Raw genomic sequence first — 22,620 nt, forward strand, 5'->3', positions numbered from 1 at the left:
TTTGAGATTAGATATTTATTGACACTTATAATAGAGTACAATCATGTGAAATACTTTGGCTGGGAGGCTCCGTTAGGCTACAGTAGAAACAGTGGATAAATATGTGAAATATGACTAAATATAAAAGCAATTTAAAAAAGCACATTTTAAACAGGCAGTGGTTATTGCACAAAGGTTGAAATGAGGGTTTTTGTATTGCATTGCAGCTCTTAAATGTTAATGATTATCTCCATGCTTGCCTTAGCATATATCTTATCTCAGCTCTCTCATTTGCTATTGAGTCTTCATGACAGCAACAGCTTAGAGGCAATGTCCAATTGCCAGCACAACTTCCCGGAGTTACTTTCCCCAATTATGGATATTTTCTCTTTATACACTCCTTGTTAAAAACGTCAGGGATGGCTGTTTCAAAGGTGTACACTTTCCTGTGGGGTGCAGGTATAGTTTTTGTGATTTTACCTCACTTAAATCTGGGATTGTTGTCTGACTACAAGATCTGTGCAGATTCTGAGTGTGCAAGTAAGTGCTAATATAATATATACTAATATATTATTAATATATCATTCTTAAGTATTATAGACTGTACTAGGCTACTCATATAACTTGTCTTTTTTAAAAATCAGATCATATAGGCTACACTGGAATGTTTTATTACCTATTATCTCTTTGTGTGTGTGTGTGTGTGTGTGTGTGTGTGTGCGTGTGTGTGTGTGTGTGTGTGTGTGTGTGTAGGCTTGATGAGCAGGGTACAGGCCATCAGGGACCACCGTGGTAAAGATTGTCGTTTCCTTAGCTTCAAAAGAGGAGAGTCCATCTTTGTTTACCACAAACTGACAGGAAAGAGGGAAGACCTCTGGGCAGGCAGTGTACGTATGATGTCTCTTTTTGTCTCTGTCTTTTCGTCGATCTCTAGAAATAGTCTCTTATCTCAGGTACTATAGGTTAAAACGTGAGTCTTGATTATAGTACTGATAGTTACGGTTCTCAGCCCTCATTGGTTGAGCCATGTTACATGTTGCATGGAAGCTTTTGCAATACTGTGGCAGAGAACCACAAATGCCTGTGGGAGCACCTTAGTTCATTTATATGATATAATGATGGCGACATATTAATGTGCTGACAGAAAATCAATGCAAAGTCTTCTACTTCTATTTGAGCAATCAACTTTTATGTATTACTTAATGTTTATTTTATATGGACAAGTATATAGCATGAACCAGTGTCACATATCACAGCTTATAGCCTATTCTAGTTTGTAATACCTGTCCCTAAATGTGCATTTAAAGTATAAGAACAGCATTGTATGATACATTTCATTATTTATGTAGATGAAAGATTTATTAAGCACCAAACCATGCTATTTTATTATCTTATACAAATTAATTACACAACACAGTTCCTAATAGTGATTTATGAGCCCTGGGAATTTTACTAAAAAATGTTTTTTTAAATTCTACAGCTTCTGTAGAATTGTGGCTTTTAGCTATAACAAAAACATAATCAGTGTTTATTTTCAATCAGCTGGAAGCTTTTATTGTGTAGTGATTCAGCCACGTGCACCTGTATATCAAAAAAAAAAATCTGGAGAAATGAATGTAGTTAAATAAGATATGAAATGATCAGTAATGTGCAGTACAAAATTATGACATGACATTGTGACATTGTGATGGAAATCAAACCCTTATCTGAGAAAATATGATTGAGAATTTAAAAAAAACAGGAAACAAAGCAACTAAAAGAATTCAGCTGAAGTATGAATAGACACTGTTTGTGGACGAATCTTTACTATAACACACATATTTGCATGAGCAGAAACATACAGCAAATGTTCTACATGTACATAACGACCATAATATAAAATTTACATACAATTTCTCTGTGTGCTTTTTCTGTTTTGATAAATCACGCTCACAATCCAAGCAGCCTTCTGACATGACTAGATAATATCATGCTGAAAATGTCTTTAAACTGAGGAAGGAAACCATTGAAGAAATTTGATGATCTTTGTCTTGTGTCTTTCTCATTTACTCTCATATTGACTCTCCTGTGCACCCTGCTTCATTTCTTTCACAATACTGCTGTGGCTTTATAACTTATGCCCCTTTTTTAATTCAGATTGACCAAGAGTTTGGCCATTTCCCAAAGGATGCAGTGGTAGAGGAGCAGGTTTATGTGACTTCGGAGAAAATAGTGGAGACACAGGTTAATAACCTCTCATTTCAATCATTTTATAATAATATAAGTGCAAGAGGTGATGAAATAAGAATGAACCTACATTTACAATACATGTACATGCATCATTTACTTGCTTTCTTAGCAAATGTAATCATATTCTATAGAAACCAATAAGCAGTGTCTTGTTACTTAAGTGCCATATTTTAATTTCCTCTTCTCATTCAGGAATCAGACTTCTTCTGTATGGATGAGTCTGGGTATATCATTGACTCCAGTCATTTGGACCCTGATTATGAAGGTGATGACAGTGATCAGATAATCCCAATCCAGGAGTCAGAAACAACCCAAACCAGCCCGAATACCGATGACACTAATGCTGGAAGTCCTTCAACACCTGAAGATGTCTCTACAGAATCTCCACCGCCAGCGCGGCAATCTGAGGGCGCATCAGCAGGAGAGAACGAAGAGAAAAATGATGACGATGAAGGTGCCGGGACTGATGAGGAAGAGCCCGAGACTCCTGCGGCTCCGAACGAACAAGGTGGGTCTCCCTCCTCTTCCTGGCTCAGTTCTTCAGTGACAGGATGGTTAGGTCTGGGGGAAGAGGAAAAAGCTGCCAATGTGGCTGAAGAAGAGAAGAAAGACGAGATTGAGGAGACGCAGGCTGAAGGTTCTTACACTTCTTCAATGATGGGGTGGGTGGGGCTAGGAGGAGGAGGAGGAGGAGGAGGAAAACCTGATGATGCCGAAGAGAGCTCAAATAGTCCAGAAGAAGATGGAGAAACTGCTGATTCTTTCACTTCAACCATGACCGGGTGGCTTGGTTACAGAAGCGATAAAAAGACAGAACAAGAGCATGATGAAGAAGTAGAAACAGATGAAGAAGAAGAACAGGCAGAGAAATTCAGGAGCAGGAAATTGTCTCTGGACCTGGAAGCCAATCAATTGCAAGTTGAGGAGGAGAAGGAAGAGATGGGGACATTGGGTTGGCTGGGAAGTGGTCTCTCCAGCACACTGGGGTTTGGCTTGACCAATCAGGAGTCAGAAGAGGGCGGAGAGGCTGAGGAGGTGAGCCAGAAGGAAGAGGAACAGCCAGCATCCAGCTCATGGTTAGATTTAGGGATCACGGATATGTTGGGCTTCGGGAACGATGAGAATGAAGAGAATGAAGAGACAGAGGAGGACGAAACCTTAAAAGAACCAACAGGCTCACAGAACGTGGTGGACACCAGTCAATCACAACCTGCACCGACAGAGCCAAGCTTAGAGAGACTGGAAGAAGAAGAAAAGGTTGCAACCAAAACAGAACCAGTACTTGAAGCAGAAACAAGAGAAAAGACAACTGAGACTCAATTAGATCAAAATCTCCCATCAGAGACAGGCAGCACAGCATCAGTCGATGTTGACAGTGATGGTAAGTTAGAAGAAAAGTCCCAGTCCATGCTTGACAGCTCTTCCCAAACAGGGAGTGAAGAGGAAGAGGAAATTTTAGATGATAATGCGAATGAGACAGATGTAGCGGGTGAGGTAAAGAAGAAAGAGATGGAGGGTGAAGATCATCAGGTGTCTGAATCAGTAGGAAATGAGGACGAGGTTAACAGCAAAGAGCCAGGAGAAGAAATTCAAACTGCAATTGACCTTGATCAGGATTTTGTTCCACAAAACGACATCAGCTCAGGCTCTGTTTTCAGTTCTGATGATTTAAAGTCAGCGGGACAATCTGTAAGTGAGGCTCAGGAGGTCAAAAGCGACGACAAAATAGAAAGCGTGAAAGAGGAAGAGGCAGAAGTAGTTAGACAACAGATTGATAACACAGAAGAATCTAATGAAATGTCTCTTGAAACTGGTGCTAGTAGTGATGATCATAAAGCTGAAGGGAGTAGTAAAGAGACAGATGTGCTTCATCAAGAAATTCCCACGACTCTGAGTGATGAGTCAACAGAACACAGTCGAGTCAGCGGTGGTGCAGAAGAGAGCAGTGGAGAGAATCTACCTTCTTTATCACCTGACACAGCTGAGGAGAAGAATGAACCAGAGCCTATACAAGATGATAGTTTAACTACTGATCATTTAGACACACCAGCCATTACTGATAATAACACAGAAGCAGAGACACATCATGATGCGTTAGGACAGGAGTTTGATTCGTCCCATACTACTGATGTAAGTGCTGAAATGCATGAACAGGCCTTAGAGGAGGATACAGGGACATTTTCCTCTCATGAAAGCACTACCAATCAAGATACCTCTATGGACAACATACATCTGTCCTCTGTGTCTCCTCCAATGCAAACAATGGCCACAAAAAGTGAAGGTGATTCAGATAAATTAAAGGAAATGGAGAACAACCTGCAACCAGCTGAAGCTGAGAAAGAGATGTTAGACTCTGAGAAAGACTTTATGAAGGAACATGACCAGAAGTCTGAAAGAGAGGTAGAGACTGAGGAAGAACCAAAGGGAGAGGAAGAGCGGCTGAAGATAGAAGAGTTAAAGGAAGGGGAGACACAGGAGGAGTTAAAAGAAGTGGAAGAAATAAAGGAAGAGGAGAAGATGCATGAATTAAAGGAGAATGAAAAGCAGGAGGGGATAGAAGAGTTAAAGGAAGAGGAGAAGAAGGTAGAGGACTTAGAAAAGGAAAAGCAGGAGGAGATAGAAGAGTTAAAGGAAGAGGTGAAACTGGAGGAGTTAAAGAAGGTGGAAGAGATGAAGAAAGAGGAAAAACAGGAGGGGTTAAAGGAGGTAGAAGAGATGAAGAAAGAGGAGAAACAGGAGGAGTTAAAGGAGGTGGAAGAGATGAAGAAAGAGGAGAAACAGGAGGAGTTAAAGAAGATGGAAGAGATGAAGAAAGAGGAGAAGCAGGAGATAGCAGAGGAGTTAAAACAGGAGGCAGTAGATGAGTTAAAAAGAGATGAAAAACAGCATGAGGTGGAGGAGTTGAAGAAAGATGAGAAACAGGAGGGAGTGGAGGAGTTAAAGGGAGTGACGAAGCAAGAGGAAGTTGGGGGGTTAAGTGAAGGTGTGAAGCAGCAGAAAGTGGAAGAGATAAAGGAAGAAAAGAAGAAGGAGGTGGTGGAAGAGGAGTTAAAGGAAGATGAGAAGAAAGAGGAAGTAGAAGAGAAGAATCAGGAGCAGGTGGAGGAGTTAAAAGAAGAGGTGAAGCCTGTTGAGGAGTTAAGGAAAGAGGAGAAGCAGCAGAATGTAGAGGAAGTCATGGAAGAGAAGAAGGAGGAGGTGATGGAGTCAAAGGAAGAAGATAAGCAGGAGCAGGTGGAGGTGGGGGAGTTAAAGGAAGAGGAGAAGCAGCTGAAAGTAGAGGAGGTGAAGGAAGAGAAAAAGGAAGAGGTGATTGAGGCAAAGGAAGAAGAGAAGCAAGAGGTGGATGAATTAAAAGAAGAGATGAAGCCTGTTGAGGAATTAAGGGAAGATGAAAAGCAGCATAACGTAGAGGAAGAGAAGAAGGATAAGGTGGTGGAGGAGTTAAAGAAAGAAGAGAAACAGGAGGAATTGAAAGAAAAGGAGATGCATGATCAGAATGACACTGGCAATGAGAAAGAAACACAATACTCAGAATCTGTGTTCTCTGAAACAGCCGAAAAGACTGAACAGAGTCCGACTGAAAGCTTCCAGGCAGAAGAAGAGAAGAGGGATGCGGAGTTACAGATAGAGGAAAAACAGGAGGCAGTAGAGGAAATTAAAGAAGAGGAGAGGAGGGAGGTTGATGTAAAGCAGCAGGCAGAGGATGTAGAGGAAGAGACAAGGAGCAAAGAGGAAGACAGTGGTCAAATATTATCAACCAGGACAGAGGAGAGCGAGAGGATCTCCTTTAAGAGAGAGGAGGATAGAATACAGGAGGAAGAACAGATGAAACATGAAATGGAAGAAAAGAGAAAGGATAATGATAAGGCTGATGTGAAGGAAAAAGAACAAGAGGAAGTGGATCAAAAAGGAGAAATTGAACAGACAGACAATGAGGTGCCACATTCAATTCCTAATGAAAGTCTAGATCATCTGGCAGGTGACAGCAGCACCACTGAGAAGATACCAGAAATACACTCTGAAGATCACAATGGAGGGGTAGCAGAAGATGAGAGTGGAGGAGCGTTCGGCCTTTTCAAAAATGCCTTCGGCCTCTTCGGTGAAACTCCAGGCGCTGAAATAAAGGAGTCAACGGAACCGACCCCTAGTTTGGATACCAACACAGGTGAGACGTCTCAGCCAGAAGCCTCTTTGACCCCTGAGCAAGATTCCACTATCGCTTCAAGTCAAGTTTACACTGAAGACACCACAATCCAGCCATCATCTCCCTCCCTAACCCAAACCCCTTCTCACCCCAGCTCTCCATCTCCAAACACAGAAGCGCCCCTCAAACCAAAAACCCACTCCAAACATTACAAAACCCTCCTCGTCCACATGAGCGCTGACGACATGGCTATTTTGGAGGAGCTCTTTGGGCGACACAAGCTGCAGTTTTTGGATTTCATTCTGGGTGGATCAGAAGTCGTGACTAAGGACCCAGAGTCTGAGTCTATATTGTTTGATATAGAAACACTCCTGAATCACCACGTGGAGATGCTCACGGATGCACCGCAGGAGGACAAGGAGAAAACCAGGACGCTCATCGCACTTCAGAAACTTCAAATGCTGCTGGAAAGAGTGAGACAGGCATTTAACACAGGTAGAGCAACCCGTCAAGGTATATGTCGAAATTTCTACAAAGATCACGGCTGATGTTAATGGTGCTCTGATTCAATTACATTTGGCTATTTTAGTATAGTTTGGTATTTGTCTCAATCAGAATGCATGTGTGTTCCCACAGGGGATGAGTCAAGAAAAACTGGAGATTCTTCTATAAGCCTGCATGACAACATCCGCAGAGATGAAGGGATGAAGGAGAAGAAAGAAAGAGATGGAGAAATGAGTGGAGGCACTGGAAAAAAGAAGGAAAGTGAGAAAAGAGGAGGTAAAGAAGCGAGAATGTCCACTGAAGAGACTGGTGATGAGGCGTCACAGCTCGGATCATTACAGCAACTGGGAGGTACGGATGACCCACGTATCCCTTCATCATGGAAATGAACAGATTAGAAGATTTTTTTTTAATTGAGCAATATAAAACCTTGGGTTAGAGTCTAATAATGTTGCATCACCAATATCATCAGATTACGGAGTATATTTATGATACCATAAAACAAGTTTGTGATAAAAGCTTAAATGTCCATTATGTGTGTGACTCTGACCCCAGAGGTAATGAAGCAGATCCTGGACTTTGCTCATCAGACTGTTGAAGATTCATCCACTCATGCTCGTGCAGTGGCGGAACTCCTCATATGGCTTTCAGTGCAGGTGAGAGTTATCAGCAGATCAAATCAGATCAATCTGTGGGAGCAAATGAAGGCAAAATAATCGATACACAGATTTGTAAATTGTCTTTGTGATTGTGAAATAACTGAGCAGGTTTACACTATAGAACCATAAGATACAGTGCTGTGCCAAAGTTTTAGGCACTAAAAGTAAAGTGAGTATGCTTTAAAAAATACTATATATAACTTCATATAAAGTTCAGTAAACAGAAAAGGACTAAATTAAATCAATATTTGGTGTGACCATGATTTGCCTTTAAGACAACACCAGCTCTCTTCAGTACACCTGCACAGTTTTTTTCAAGGTTGGCAGGATTTAGGCATCTCTCAGCTTCTATCTCTTCATGTAATCCCAGACTGCATGATGTTGAGATCAGGGCTCTGTGAGGGCCATATCATCTGTAGGACTCTATGTTTGAGCTTGTTGTCATGCTGCAGAATACATTTGGGACCAATCAGATGGCTCCCTGATGATATTTCATAAGGAATACGAATCCTAACATCTAAAGTGCTTAAAACTTTTGTACAGTACTGCATATTACTCCTCTTCAGTCTGCTCTCCACCAGCATTAAACACAACATACAGAGGTAACAATTATGTGTTCGAAAGGGATGTTTCAACATTGCAACAAAAGTACCATAAATGGAAGAATACCAATAATACCTCATGCTATTAGAGGAATATTTAAAAAACATTAACTTGTTTTTTCCAGGTGATAAGTGCTAATAAAAGTTAAATGGAACAGTAGTTTGGAATAGGTTCATGCTGTGCTTTCTAGTCTGGTGAATACTGATGATAATTTACAGTTGGTAAAAGCAGATTTACACTGAATTCAGGTAACCTTTAGTTCATTGAAGACAACTTCTGTCCTTATAGATCATTTTCTATAGGCAACTTTGGTTCCAAATGGATGCAAAACACCTGCCTAGCTCTCTTGATTCATATAGATAAAGTGTTGGGTCTGGTTCTTTAAGACACTGTACTTGTGACATGTTGGTCATGTTGACTCTCCCTCTGGCATGCGGCATTGCCTACCTCTCAGCTGTCAAGGATCACTCACATTCCTACTAGTGCTGCTCTACAATACAGGTTCAGCCAGCTTGTACTTGGTTTTAAACAATTTGAAAGGTTGTAAGTTATTCTCTAGTTTCAAATGAACGGAGATGAGGCCGTTTCAGTGAGTATAACCTTTTATATAACATTATATGAATGTTAACATGTTAACCTGAGTCAAGCATTCACCTGTGTCCTACTTCGACCAGAGTGTCATTAGCCTCACTAGCCTGTGGCCATAACTCAAAACAGATGATATATGGTCTCACGCCGCTCGAGAGAAAGGGGCTTTAATGTAAACACATAAGTTTATGGTAATTATATTGGTTATACGTGTCATATTGTAAATACTAGTTATTTATTTGACACCTGTTTCGTTTGGTGTCACTGTGAAACTGCTCCGACGTGCCAGTGTGGCATTCTACAATTGGTGACGTTGCAAAGTGAACCATTTACATCGGTAGGGGTGTCTGTGTATGTACTTGAGCATGCATGAGTGCTCAGAAACAATATATATACATGTATTTAATTTTTCATGTTTATAATAAGCGTTGTATCGTGTTGTTTAAAGCAGCAACAATGTTTTCGAGTCGTTAAAGGGAGTTTGTGGTGAAAATTCAAACCAACCCCCCCCCCCTGAGACGTACATTGTGAAGTGGTCCGTTCTTGAGCGTTTAGGATGTGAATTCACCGCTAGTCCGGTCGGCTGCTTCCGTTTCTGTTGCTTAAATCATGTTTTGATTATAAAATATATCACCAAAATATTGGACCAAATGAAATAATTCCGACATGGCGAGCGACCAGTTGGCCATCAGAGCGGTGGACTTTCAGGCGACGGCGGAAGCTTACTACAGTATCGCCGTGGAGAAAGTGAAGGATGTATGTTATGTGGCAGGTTTGGTTAGCATTTCCCAACTAACGTTAGCCTTCACAGCTGAAGCGACGTAACGGACTGTCATGTAGCCGAAAACAGCTCAGTATTATCGCTTTAAAATGTACACATTTTACCGTATACCTCTCACATTTGACTATATGCGTGTCCTGCCACTCCCACTAACCAGCTGTCAAGACTATTTGGAGATTTTATCTTGCTCTTTCAAATGTGTTTGTGAGATTTGTAACGTCAGTCTTATCAGGTGTTATTCTGCTTTCTTGCTGCTTCTTCATGTTTAGCTAAAAAAGGGCAGGTGTATGTGGATTTTCCGTGTAGCAGATAAATATGATACGGCTGATGAAAAGCCAATCATCTTCGGTATTTTGTCTGTGTGTGTGTTTGTTTGTTAGTTTGATTGTGTGTTTTTGTTATTGCATGTGTGTTAACCCGTCATGCCTGACTTGAATACCTGCCATTGGATTAATTTAAGAAGCCATGCCTTACCAAGTGAAGTAGCAGCTGTTTTTTGAAAACTAATGTGTCTAATGTGAAACCTGTAAGATCTGACGGCTAGGTGAAGATAAGCTGCATAAACTTAAGCTTTAGTGATTAAAGCATTCATTAAAAATAGATTTAACCATTCATTGGAGTAGTGTTTTTCTGGTTTATTGAGTAAAAGTCAATACAGGGCAGTCATGTTGTAGTAAGAAACTGATCCTAATGTCCACAATGAGTATTATACTCTATACGATCCACTAAGTTAAATAAACAGTGATCCAGATTTTGTTCCCCTTTTTATTACAGTCAGCTCCTGTGGTAAACACTTCCTCTCTCCTCTTCTTCTTCTAGGTTGTATCATCGCTGCCTGATGATATCAGACCCGGGCCTGACCTGTACGGGGTGCCGTGGGAGCCTGTCATTTTCTCCAGTCTGGTGGGGCTGCTGACAATGCTGCTGTTCAGCTGTAGATGTTATAGCTCTGTGAGTACACAGCACAACACAAGCAGTATGCACAGTATGCATGATCATAATAAAGATGCTGTTTATATGATTTTTTTAGTGGTGTTGTTAGTTTACACATAGAGACAAGCTATTTGTCAATCCATCAATCTCTTAAATGACTAATGTTCCATCGTTGTTTTCTTCATATTTCTCCGAAGGTCAAAAGCAGACTATATCGAAGTAAGTTCTCACTTTCTTAATATTAGATTTTCACTAATACAACACTGAACACTACCATTTCCCCCTCTCTGTCCACTGTGTATCAACACTGTCTGTTGTTTTTTACCAGGTAAAGAGCGGTGGATGGCTGAGCAGTTTTCACAACTCCTGGATGAGAAGTGTAAAGTCCTTGAGACTCTCAGCAAATGTCAACAAGAGGTTGGTACTGGCACCAAAGCTGACTGTCAGCAACATGGATGCAGAAACTGTATGACGCACACAACATTATGTCTTTTTAATTAAGGCTAGATTAGTGGTCTGTGGTTTGCATGTCTTGAAAAACATGTTAGCACAAAGTCCTTTATTGCAAAGTAATTGCATATGTAAGGATTCTCGTCAGTACTTCATATGATGTATTTCTTTGTTATGTGTCATTTGCAGTATGATGAACTGGAGACCTCACTGAGGGACAGTGGCGTCTTGGCCCAAACTCAAAAGACAGAACATCTGGAGGTAAGGCAAAGAGAAAGTATTAAAATGAATAAATATTTAAAACTGAGTGTGACTCCTGTTGCAACTTGCAGAAGATTTTCCACTACTCCCACCTGGCGAGACACTGTAACTTCTAAAATTCTTGAGGTTCTCCTACCATGACATTTATAATCGCAGTTAGTAGTAAAACCGGTTAATCCTGATATCCCTAAGTGGGGGGGGAAAAATCAACTCGACAATTATTGTGGATTAATTTTGGCAGCCTTTTGACAATATCTAATCTAAAGGCTGGCAATTTAATAATACACATATCCAGTCATCAGGTGTGGTGCTGTATACTGATACAGACGATACAAACAGCATTGAGCTCCTGTGAGCAGCCAAGATCAAAACAGATACACAAGAGAAATGTTGTTCATTTTGGAAGTTTGAAGTTTGCCCAAATTGTAAAAAGATTCTGACCTTTTTCATTGAAGCATTTGACTGGAAAGTGGCTCCATGTTTTTATTCTTTGAGCTCACAAACTAAAACCAGACTGCTAAATGACACAAATAGTCCTGTTTTCACTCAAGTTACTAAAAGTCAGTTGTTTCTTCAGTCATGCTTTTATTTTTGGACTTTTTGAAAACAACGTTTAACAACATTGTAGAAAAATGTTTGATATGTAAGATATTAATGTAATTATTTTTCACATTCTGCGTAGTAGCCTGATCTTGAGTTTTCTTGCTCCTCCAGGTCAAAGCTACACAGTTGGAACATGCTAAAAGGGAGCTGGAGAGGGATCTGGATCAACTGAAGGATCAGCTGGACCAGCAGAAAGAACACAGGATAGAGCAAGAAAAGAGGGTAGGAAGACACACACTACTGTAAACACTACCAAACCACAGCAGTCATGTCATTAACTACTCAGCAGTCAGAAACTTTGGGTTGTGGACTGTTGGTCATGATAAAATAAGTTGGTTTGGGAAACCATTTTTTATGGACCAAACTACTAATCCAATAATCAAGAAAATAATCTAATAAATAATGAAAATGAAAAACAGCCCCCAGTGTGATATTGATCAAGTGATAATTTGTATTATCCTTCCAGATAGCAGCACTGGAGGAGAGCATGAAAACCTGTGAGGAAGAAGCCAAAAACCTCCAGTCGCTGGAAGAACAGGTGCACATCTCCATCTTTTAACCCCTCCTGCTTCATGTTGTACCCCCTGTGTTCTCCCCTCAGCTGCTTCCTCTTTTACTCCACCAGTTGCATCACTTTGCATTTCATGATAGTATCTGTCTATCTCTATGTTTCTAGGCACAAACGACTCTGAAAGTGTACAGCATGAACAGTGACAGACTACAGAGGAACCTGGAAACAGCTGGAGAGGAGAACGCACTGCTGCAGGAGAGCAACGCTCAGGTGAGATGCTGCACGCACACACAGACGCTGTGTCCATCTGTACTCCCTTTGTGCCTTTCTGTCCTTTTCTATCTTCCTGTTTTGCTTCTGCACAATCGTTTCAACTTTCTGTCTGTTTTCTGTTTCCTCCTGCAGTTACAGCAGCAGGTGGAGGGATGGGCAGAACGAGTGAGTGAGTTGGAGGAGGAGATGAGGAGGTGTGAGGCCGCCCACAACGGGATGATGCAGGACGTGGCCAACAAGGATGAGCGTATAATGGTACGATTGGTTGTAGAATTAGAAAATATCATTTTCTATATCTAGATTCTATGATATATACATATAGATTTCCCATATCTCAAGTACTGCTACTAAAGAAGACTGCAAATGAATAAATAATATTAACTTTAGTTCAAGGATTCACTTTTTGTTACTCTACATAAGTTTTGTGAGGAAATTGGTCAAAACTTAAGTCATTTGTCTGCTTCCAGTCTTTAACAGATCGGCTGCTGAGAATGAAAGCTTGGGATTCAGACCTGGAGGAAGAACGAGGCGAGGAAGGAGGAGAGGAAACATCCAATGGGACGGCGGAGAAAGGAGAGGAGAATGGAAAAGGGGACGACTCACAGAGCCACCTCCAGAAAGTCCAGAAACTCATTTATGCTGCTAAGGTAATAACAACAACATCGCCTTTCTGAAGATTTCCAAATCAGACTCATTAAGATTAAACCTCTCCCGACACCTGCTAATGTGTTGTATTTGTATCTGTGTGCAGCTGAATGCAGACCTCAAATCAGTCGACGAAGACAAGGACAGAGTATTCGCCAAACTGAACGATGAAGTCAAAGCTAAAGAAGAACTGGAAGGTGAGTTGAGGATTCACTAAAGAAGAATTCACTAAGGTGCCTGATTATAATTATACAGTCCACTGATGTCATGTTTGTTGGGTCTTTGTGCCACTTTGTGTTTTTTTTCTCCTCCTCTAGGGAGCATCAAGGAGCTGGAGGATGAGCAGTTATCCCTGCAGTCAGACAGTGAGCACTACACAGATCAGGTAACCAACCTCAACTATGTATTAGTGTGATGTTTTATTATATTGTTGTATCACATTCATTTGCCTTTACATTAATATTCTTTCTTAATGTGATCAGGTGCAGCGATTACAACAGAAGCTCAATATTATGACAGAGATGTACCAGGAGAATGAGCTCAAGCTACACAGGTATACACATTAACACGTGTATGGATACGTTTGGTTTCAGATGTAGCAGTAGAACAATTTTTTAAAAGTGTTGAGGGTGTGTGTGTGTGTATGTGCTTGCAGACTGCTGACAGTAGAGGAGAAGGAGCGCCTGCAGAAAGAGGAGAAGTTAAACAAAGCAGACAAAAACATTGCGTTGGCCATGGAGGAGCTCCAAAACTACAGGTAGCTGCTTTCTCCAGAGTGCTATGAAACACATTAACAGTATGTAATATATACTTTCTCCACACACTCAGTCTCCGCTCTACATCATTGTGTTTTCCTCAGACGTCGTGCAGAGGAGATGGAGGAAGAGCTGGAGAAAACCAAACAGTCTTACCAGACCCAAATATCAGCACATGAGAAGAAGGCTCACAATAACTGGGTTAGTAAAACTCCACAAACCACTACAGAAAAATGAGAAAACGTGTCCAAGTCCCATTGATTTTATATGGCTGAAGAGTGTTGGTATAGCTGTGTTACAGTCAAATGTTTGTTTTTAGTATTTCCTGTTACTCCAGCACACACAGACCGGTTCTGTTATGACAAGGTCCCGACCGATACTGGATTAAAGGAGCCTTTACCAATATTAGGAAGCAAGAAAAAATCCTATCCAAAGATATAAAGAATATGTACATAAACACATTTTTTTGCAGTGATCCCTCAAATGTGGTTATCAAACACTTATGACAAAGATATGAGGATTTGTTGTTTTTTTACAGTTGAACAATTACGCATAATGACATCAGTGCACTGAAATAGTCAAATTTACTGTGAATGTATTAGTTATAATTAGCTATGAATGAAAAAACAGTACAAAAAACCTGCATATACTAAACTTGAATTTAAAAAATGGATCAAATATTCACACCTATATAACTTTATCACATTGGCTGACTGATATAGCGGTCAGGCTCTAGTTAGGATGCAAATTTTGTAACAGTCCTGGGTTAGGGTTAGGGACCTGTCATAAACTATAATGTCATTAACACCTTATGCAAATCACTGATCACAGTATATTTATATGTGGTATGCTGATCTTGCCTTTGTCTTTATGTACATGGTGTTTTTGAGTTTTTCTTGTTTGTTTTTTCCCCCAGCTGGCAGCGCGAGCAGCAGACAGAGAACTATCAGACATCAGGAGAGAGAATGCCCTCTTTAGACAGAAGTAAGCATCATTTCGCATCATTTCCTCACCATCCATTAGTTTACTTTAAGGTATGCTCATTTTTAGGGGCACTCAAAAATTGATTGTTGATGTTGAAACCAAAATGGTATAGTTTCAAAGATTCCAAATCAGAACTGAATTTTGTTGTTTTGTGAGCTTTTTTTAATTTACTCATTATGTATTTTTACACTGTGTACATCACATTGTGTTGGCTCCAGAAAACAAATGCTTAACTCAGGCGTGTTTGTTTACAGGCTGACAGACACACAGTTTAAACTGGACGCCCTCGACAAAGATCCCTACGCCTTGGACAGCCTGGCTAGACCACTGCCTTTCCGAGGTTAACACACACACACACACACAAACACCCACGCCCACACAAACACACACGTGCATTAGTGAGCACACAGTATATCCTACACCTGCTGGATCTTTACCTATAAACAATAGGCCACAGAAATCCTCAACTGCACACTCACCAAACTCTGCTTCACCTCCAGCTGAAAGGTCACCGTACGGTCCCTCTCCTCTGGGTCGACCCGCATCTGAAACCAGAGCATTCCTCTCTCCTCCCACACTGATGGAAGGACCACCTGCTAGACTCTCTCCTAGAGGTACGGACACAGACACCTACATCCACATCCACACACTGTCAACACACGATCAACTGCAGTTACACCCTCATTGCAGGCAAAAGTATAGATATACTTTTGGTAGAAATAGGTTATTTGTAAGTACAGCTGTGTGTTCTAAATTATAGCGTTTGATGATTGGGATTATTTTACATACAGTACATTTCCTCATCAAGTCTCATACAGTCATTACAACAAAGCACATGCAACATGTTGGCAGTGACCAGTTTGTTGTAGCATGATCAGCTATAGATACTGAAATGTGTAGTAGCATGGTCTGAATGCTAGCATGCTATTGGTTCTATGGAATGTGCATGGAGGTAAATGTTTGCTCATTTTGGTGTAATCGTGTTCACTGTCTGATGTTTTGTCTCTGGGTTATCGGCTCTGCTTGTTCCTCTTTCTGTCATGCTCTTTTTCCTTTTCCCCCTGCTTTCCATCCCACTGTCTTTTGATCTAGTGGAGCCCCCTGGTGGCCAAGGTGAGATGGAGCGGAGTGGAGGTCCCCACTCGGACAGCGGCTCAATTTCTCCAACGTGGGAGAGAGATCGCAGGGGACACATGCCAGGACCCCCCGGGCCTCTCGGACCTCCAGGTGTGTGTACATATCAGAAATGTCTTGTAGATGTACAGAATTTATCAGACAGGCCTGATGACGACTGCACAGCTGAAAAAATGTAATTTTTTAAACAATTACAAGTGTTTCTTCAGATTGATTCAAAATTAAACAGGTAAGTGTTTAAGATTTGAAACTCCTAAAGGACAATTTCACCAAATGTAACCTCTTTCTTGTCAAACAATTTAATTACAATTGCCTTAAATGTAATTGATTTGTGTTTTTATTTCACTGAGGTCCAGTGTTGAAAAAATAAATCTAGTGAGCTCAAGGTGACCTATATTTTTTTTTTTAATTGCACCGTGCTGATATTACTGGCACTGAGCTGTGAATGTGAGGATGAAAATAGAACGTCTCTGTTCCTGCTGATTCCTGCTCTCACACATCAAAGTGAGAATCAGCCTTCAAACTGCACCCAGGAACATTTCTGTCTGAGTCTTCACTCTCAGGGGGGAGACATGCACATATGGCACTGCTGGATTTCTGCTTTGCCATTAACCATGCATCATTTTCACTGTGTTTCATTATTTATATGTGAATAGAAATTCTGCGCTGTGATTGAGTTAAGGGCCCAGTTTTTCACTGTAGTTCTAAAGGCATTGTGATGTTGTGCTCACACTGCTTTTGAACTCTAATGCCCTTCTTGTTTCACAGCAGACATTTTGACTTGTCATAACAGGAAAAGCACATGTTACCAATAACATGATCTTCCAACATTATCTTCCATCTATGGTGTCACAGTGAGCCAGCATTAGTGTTATTATTATTAGCTGCTCCTGTGTTTGTCAAGTCAAAAGTTAAAGCATACTGTGTGCATGAGAATGCTAGTGCATGATAGCATGAGTATTATGTTTATTGCATTGTGAAACAGGAAAACTGCAGTTGCATATGAAACACTGCCATGAAAGTGTGACTTTTTATTTTGTCTACATTTTAAATTACAAGCAACAAAACTCAGGTTTGATGATATTTCTTAGTTTTAGGTCAACATGTACCCATCAGACTTCACACTTGTTAACAAATGGAGCAACAAAATATCTAAAAATATCAATGTGACACATAAGAGCGTTGTTGTACCTTATTACACCACAAACTCTTTAAATATCATGTCTCTGCATCTCTCTCTCAGGCTACATGTTTCCAGAACCAGGAGGTCCCATGTACAGGAGACCTGTTCCCCCTCCAGGAGCCATGGGCATTCTGCCTCCTCCTGGCTCCCTCCCGCTCGGTCCTCCTCTCCCCCATCCTAGGGGCCACCCTCTCGGTGGCCCACCAAGTCGCCCCCACCCTGCAGACATGGCAGGTGAGTCACCGGAAACTGCTTTATAATGTTCCCATTTTGTACTGTAGGTGTGAATATCTGTATTTCAATGAAGACTTGAGTCACACCTGTTCTTAAATGTGTGTGTCCATCCAGATGGCCCATACAGAGAGAACAGCCTCGGACCTGGAGAACAGGATCCCAGAGAGGTAAGACTGTGTGTGTGTGTGTGTGTGTGTGTGTGTGTGTGTGTGTGTGTGTGTGTGTCTGTGTCTGTGTCTGTGTCTGTGTGTGTGTGTGTGTGTGTGTCTGTGTCTAAATGTGCAGTCTTTGTAACATCTACCTTTCTGAATCTCCAGTCTGGTCCCAGTGATCGAAGGACTCCCCCTGAAGCAGATCCAAGGATGGGTGGTGCACCCCCTCCTGGCCCACCCATGGGCCCCATGGACGGTCCCTTCCCTCGTAGAGCCCCTTACGGACCCCCTGATTTCTACCCTCCCAGGGGTCCAGGGGGGCCTCCAATGATGCCAAGTGAGAAGTCACACATCTTTACAGCTTTGTACCATCTTCTCTCCAGATGTCATCACTTTAACTCTCTCTCTCTATCTTCTATCTCCAGTGTGGGCTCCTCCACCTCCAGGCATGATGTTCCCTCCTCGCTTTCCACCCGGCGGACCTCCTCACCCTCACATGCCCTCTTACGGCCCTCCTATGCGGGCCCCTCCACCCGACGGCCTCCCCCCTCCTTCCATGGGTCCCCCTCCCACACAGAGCCAGTCGCCAGAGGAGCACGCACCCTCACCTCAAGACATGATTTGAACCCCCGACCGTGTTCCCGCTTTGAGCCTCGACGTGATGTGTTTCTAGTTCAACTTGGGCGAGCAGGCAGCTTTTTTTTCTCCACCTTTTCCGTAACAACTATTTATTAACCAGGTGGATGTATTTAATGATAGCATCAGTGGAGGGGAAAGAATTTGCCATCAGTAGCCTCTTTTGAGCTTGTGGCTCCTTCTTTCTCCTCCATTTACATCCTGTCTTGTCCTGTCTTTCCTTTCATTCTCACGCTGCCACAATCATCATCCAGCTGCATTCCTTGTCAGGTACGGTCCCGTTGTTGTGGAGTCACGATGAAAGCTATTTCACATATAATAGAAAAATAACACACACCGCAGTTTGCAGTGATTGTGCTGATCACTGGAAGTAGACTTGAAAGTAGGAGTAAGAGGCTCTGCGTGCATTTCTCTTCTTCTAGATGAACAATAATGAATCATTTAACATCATCTAAACAAAAAGAGGAAGGCATATGGAGCCAGAGTGTGCAACAGTAATTTCACAGCAGCCTCATCTTCTCTATGTGTGTGTCTTTATGTGTGGGGGATGTTACATGTGAACCAGAAACTTGTTTCTTTGCTTGAGGATGCCAGAAAGGTTTTTAATTAAACATAGGACTAAATGTGTGTATGTAGGAATGCTGAATGTGTGAATGGAGCATTGTTGTTAACATTTCATGTTGATGACAGAGAGGAGGAAATACATCTTTTTAGGCTTTAATGCGTGATATTTGTCATACCAAGATTAATGCCGCTGTCATCATAATTAACCCTAACCCTAAAAACTAGCTGTGTAACATCTGCTTTTACACTTTGTCAGATCATGTAGTTTTTTTCACATTGTTTTGTCAGAGACTGAACTGGGACCCCTAAATCCTCCTCAGAGGTCACATGAGACATTTTCTAAAACATAATTATAGTGCGTAAGTTAAATTTTACCGGCTTTCTTGTGGGATTTTGAGGATTTATCATAAAAGCTGCTTTTTTCAAACAGAACAGCAGGAAACAGTGCTTTTGATCTTGTTACATTGACTTGCATACGGCCTGGCTTGAAAAAAAAGGTGGCTTATAATAGCTGCCTGTGTTTTCTTGAAGTAAGCTGCGACTCAAATGGACTGACTGGATAAGTGGCTTCCTTCAGAGCCAGAGAGATGACATCTATGTGAATTTTGTATAAAGTGATTATTAATAGATGAATAAAGACATGTCAAATTGTCATTGTCTCCAATTTTCACTGATGTATCATATAACTGCAAATGACTGTCGTGGAATAGTAACGCAATCAAGGATAAGAAAACACTGCACATGTTGAAATGCTTTAATGCAAATCATATTCTTCTTCTAGTATTCTTTTAAATGACTAACCCAGAGTCAACAGCACATATTGTTTTAGACATTTACAGAAGGTTAATTTGAAAATGAACAGAGCACTTTAAAAATCAATTTGCAGTTATGCAGTTTCAATGATGAGAATTGTAAACAGTATAATTTAAATTACAGGTTAATACTTGTAAACATTAGGTTATATCAAATTTGACAAGAATTGACGTGATGTGTCATGGACTAGAATTCTATGTTATTCATTAGTAACTATCACAGTTAATACAAATGATTTACATTTGTGTTCAATTTCCACATAGTTTCATCAACAAAGTGTTAGTGGTGGTAAGAAACAGCTTCTACACACTTCAGTTTAGTAGCTGACATCATTTCGAGGGATGTTAAAGCAGGAAAATCTTGTGTGTTATTAACATTCATGATGGATGGTTATATTACATTCAGGTGTGCTGTTATTGTACATACTGGGAACTATTACATCTACTGGGAAAAATCGTTAATATTAACACCTGTACTTTTGGCAACTTTGTTTTTTGTATCTCTGGTTTAAAAAAACATTTTTTAGACCTTTAGACAATGAGTCATTAGTGAAATGAGAAACACCTGGTCATACAGTGTGTTTTCATGTAGGCCTAGAGTAAATACAGGATATGCAGATGATGTCACTATGCAGAAGTTGCCACTGTCATTCTCTTCTAGTTGGAAACAACAACCGGACTGGTCTTGCATTCTCCTAAAATATCACCATTTATTTTAAAAACATAATTCTTTTCACACTTTGCTAAAGCAGAAATTCTTGTGCAATTTGCCTTAATCAACAAAACGTACATTTGTCCCAGGCTTGTATTTGGTCTTTGGTAAGAATTGGGAGTCGTTAGTAATATGAGACACACCTGAGCTTATGTACATTAATTAGAGGGTAAGCACATGATGTCACTGTATGTGGAAGCTGAAACTGTCACACTCTCTCTCAAAAAGCTGTTAAATAATTGATTCCTCAATCAAATGCAGTGATTTGTTGTAAAGTACTGAAAGCTGCAGAGAAAAGAGGGTAAATGAAGCCATATTTGCAGTTGCTGTGTAAAGTTGAGTCAAAGCAGTTTCCTGAATGAATCATAGAATAAACTCAAACAGGCATGTCTTTGGGGGTCGTTATTATTTTTGATCGGGCTGATAAATCCATCTTTAAAAGCCTGACTAAGCAAGCAGTAGGCTATGTGTAAATATTAAGTGATTATTATTTCAATTGGGAAATTAGCTCGACACAAACTACAGCAGCTACTTGTTTATGAAAATGGAATGAAGCTGTGTGTGAGCTGTGCCAGTCAGTGCTTCCTGCAACAGAGTGCACTTGTGGGATGAAGAGAAATGCACCATTAAATCATTGATCACACTCTACATGCACCCTGCGGTCCATCCCCGCTGTGTAAGAGAGAGATCCTGATGGTGTACTACCTAAAGAGGAGAAAGTGCTCTCATCACTAGAGAGCGATCAATCCATTTTATTAGACAGATATTCTGTAGTGTTAAGTCCTCTAGGATTTCAGCAGTTGCTTTTCTCTTTCAATGCTGTAATGGGTTATGGAAAGCTGCTAAATATTTCATTATAATAAGTGAGGTAATCACAAGCAAAGAGTCATGGCTCCTCTTGGTCTGACAGCACCTTCTACTACAAATGATAGATGGGTGTGTTCATTGCTAAACATACTAACAGAGACAAACACACAGTACTTTATAAAACAGATTTTAATAGTAAAACATCCCATCCACATCATCCATGAGAAAGAAAATAATGTACCTGACACATTACTTCACATGACCTTGTGAAAAATGACAGACACATCACCACCATCACCTTAACATCTCAATATCTCACTTTATAAAATCAATACTATCAAATGGCAGTTTGTTCATCATCCTTTTATAAACAGTGGGATATAAGTGTGAATATTCAGTGATGGGGTACGATTGGAAGAACATGTCAGTTTCTCCTACAGTCTGGTTGCTTTGTTGTACGTCTTTACAATTAAACACCATCACTGCAGGCTTTAAACTAAAACCCTATCTATTAAATCCATTTAGTCAGCTTTAGAAACGAGCAGTACTTCTTGTCAGGATGCTCGTCGAGATGGAAGAATTGTTGTGTTCATCAGTAATAAAGAAGTGTGACATAGAAAAAGAGAGAGAGAGAGAAGAGGTAGATATGTAAGCAGAGAATGTACCAATAATACCTGGGTAACTTTAACTTCTTTAAAAAGGGATAATTCACTGTTTTATTTTTTCATATGTTATCATGACTTCTCTCATTATTGACACCTGCTTGCGATGCTGTTGTCCCAGTTTAACATGTTACCAGCAAGAACAGCAGTGTAAAGAGGTAAAAACCTGAAATCTAATACATACATGAACAATTAAGGAAACCCCTTCTTGAAAGCGCCTCATCTTGGTCACATGACTAATCTTTCTCCTGATCTTTGTATTTTAATTGCTGCGATCAAAGATTTAAATGATCTAGGTTGAGTTTGTCTCAACCGCTATCGCAGCTCTCAAACTGTAATTCCTTAAAAAATAAAAAAATTCATTGAAACAAAAGAAACATGACATTTTTCCTGAACTGAACTAGAAATGTAGGCACAGTGGAGTGAAACAACAAAAAACTGTACAAACTGTCATATGATCACCACCTAAATATTCAAAACATCATTTAAAAAAAAAAGTAATTATAAGTCTCCCATAATATATTTAAACTGACCCACATTAAAAAAAATACAAAAAATAAAATAAAATAAAATAAAAATGGCACAATGGACCAGGTTAATCATGTACAGTATTAACGGCCATTTCCCTGTATGACTGTTGTGGAAGCTTCATCGATAACGTTAAGATGAAACATGTCGACCCTCGTCCTGGTCTGGTGTGACTAAGAAACCTTCCTAGTCACACCAAACTAAACTCAAGTTGAAATGTTTGCAATGGCTCCTGAAGTAGTGGTGAGTACAGTGCTCAGACAACTGGGCAAAAAAACATCCACTTGACTC

The 22,620-nt window shown here is 40.5% G+C and overlaps 3 protein-coding genes across 4 annotated transcripts in view; 2 read left to right on the forward strand and 1 right to left on the reverse strand.

Moving 5' to 3' along the window:
* The first annotated feature begins 275 nt into the window (after positions 1-275).
* LOC128374973 (melanoma inhibitory activity protein 2-like) lies at positions 276-3,598 on the forward strand. The gene is made up of 5 exons (XM_053335191.1): positions 276-519; positions 733-866; positions 2,116-2,202; positions 2,401-3,465; positions 3,551-3,598. Exons 1-5 carry the CDS (start codon positions 399-401, stop codon positions 3,596-3,598), a joined length of 1,455 nt encoding a protein of 484 aa, XP_053191166.1. The 5' UTR covers positions 276-398.
* ctage5 (CTAGE family, member 5) lies at positions 3,427-19,460 on the forward strand. Its single transcript, XM_053335320.1, has 26 exons — positions 3,427-5,448; positions 5,587-6,850; positions 6,992-7,210; positions 7,415-7,515; positions 10,310-10,441; positions 10,621-10,642; positions 10,752-10,840; positions 11,063-11,134; positions 11,849-11,959; positions 12,204-12,275; positions 12,414-12,518; positions 12,654-12,776; positions 12,989-13,168; positions 13,273-13,363; positions 13,484-13,551; positions 13,649-13,719; positions 13,822-13,923; positions 14,026-14,122; positions 14,838-14,905; positions 15,160-15,245; positions 15,406-15,519; positions 15,998-16,132; positions 17,283-17,456; positions 17,571-17,623; positions 17,774-17,945; positions 18,034-19,460. Exons 1-26 carry the CDS (start codon positions 3,616-3,618, stop codon positions 18,231-18,233), a joined length of 5,754 nt encoding a protein of 1,917 aa, XP_053191295.1. The 5' UTR covers positions 3,427-3,615; the 3' UTR covers positions 18,234-19,460.
* A 1,861-nt stretch (positions 19,461-21,321) lies between these two features.
* The window catches only part of brms1la (BRMS1 like transcriptional repressor a), a 5,774-nt gene continuing 4,475 nt past the window's right edge, over positions 21,322-22,620 (reverse strand). For both annotated transcript variants that reach the window (XM_053335460.1, XM_053335459.1), the window contains one exon: positions 21,322-22,620. This exon is cut by the window's right edge and continues 1,190 nt beyond it. The gene's annotated coding sequence lies outside the window, so the exon portion shown is untranslated.

The sequence above is a fragment of the Scomber japonicus genome, chromosome 16, assembly GCF_027409825.1.
Source record: "Scomber japonicus isolate fScoJap1 chromosome 16, fScoJap1.pri, whole genome shotgun sequence".
In the NCBI taxonomy this organism is placed as follows: domain Eukaryota; kingdom Metazoa; phylum Chordata; class Actinopteri; order Scombriformes; family Scombridae; genus Scomber; species Scomber japonicus.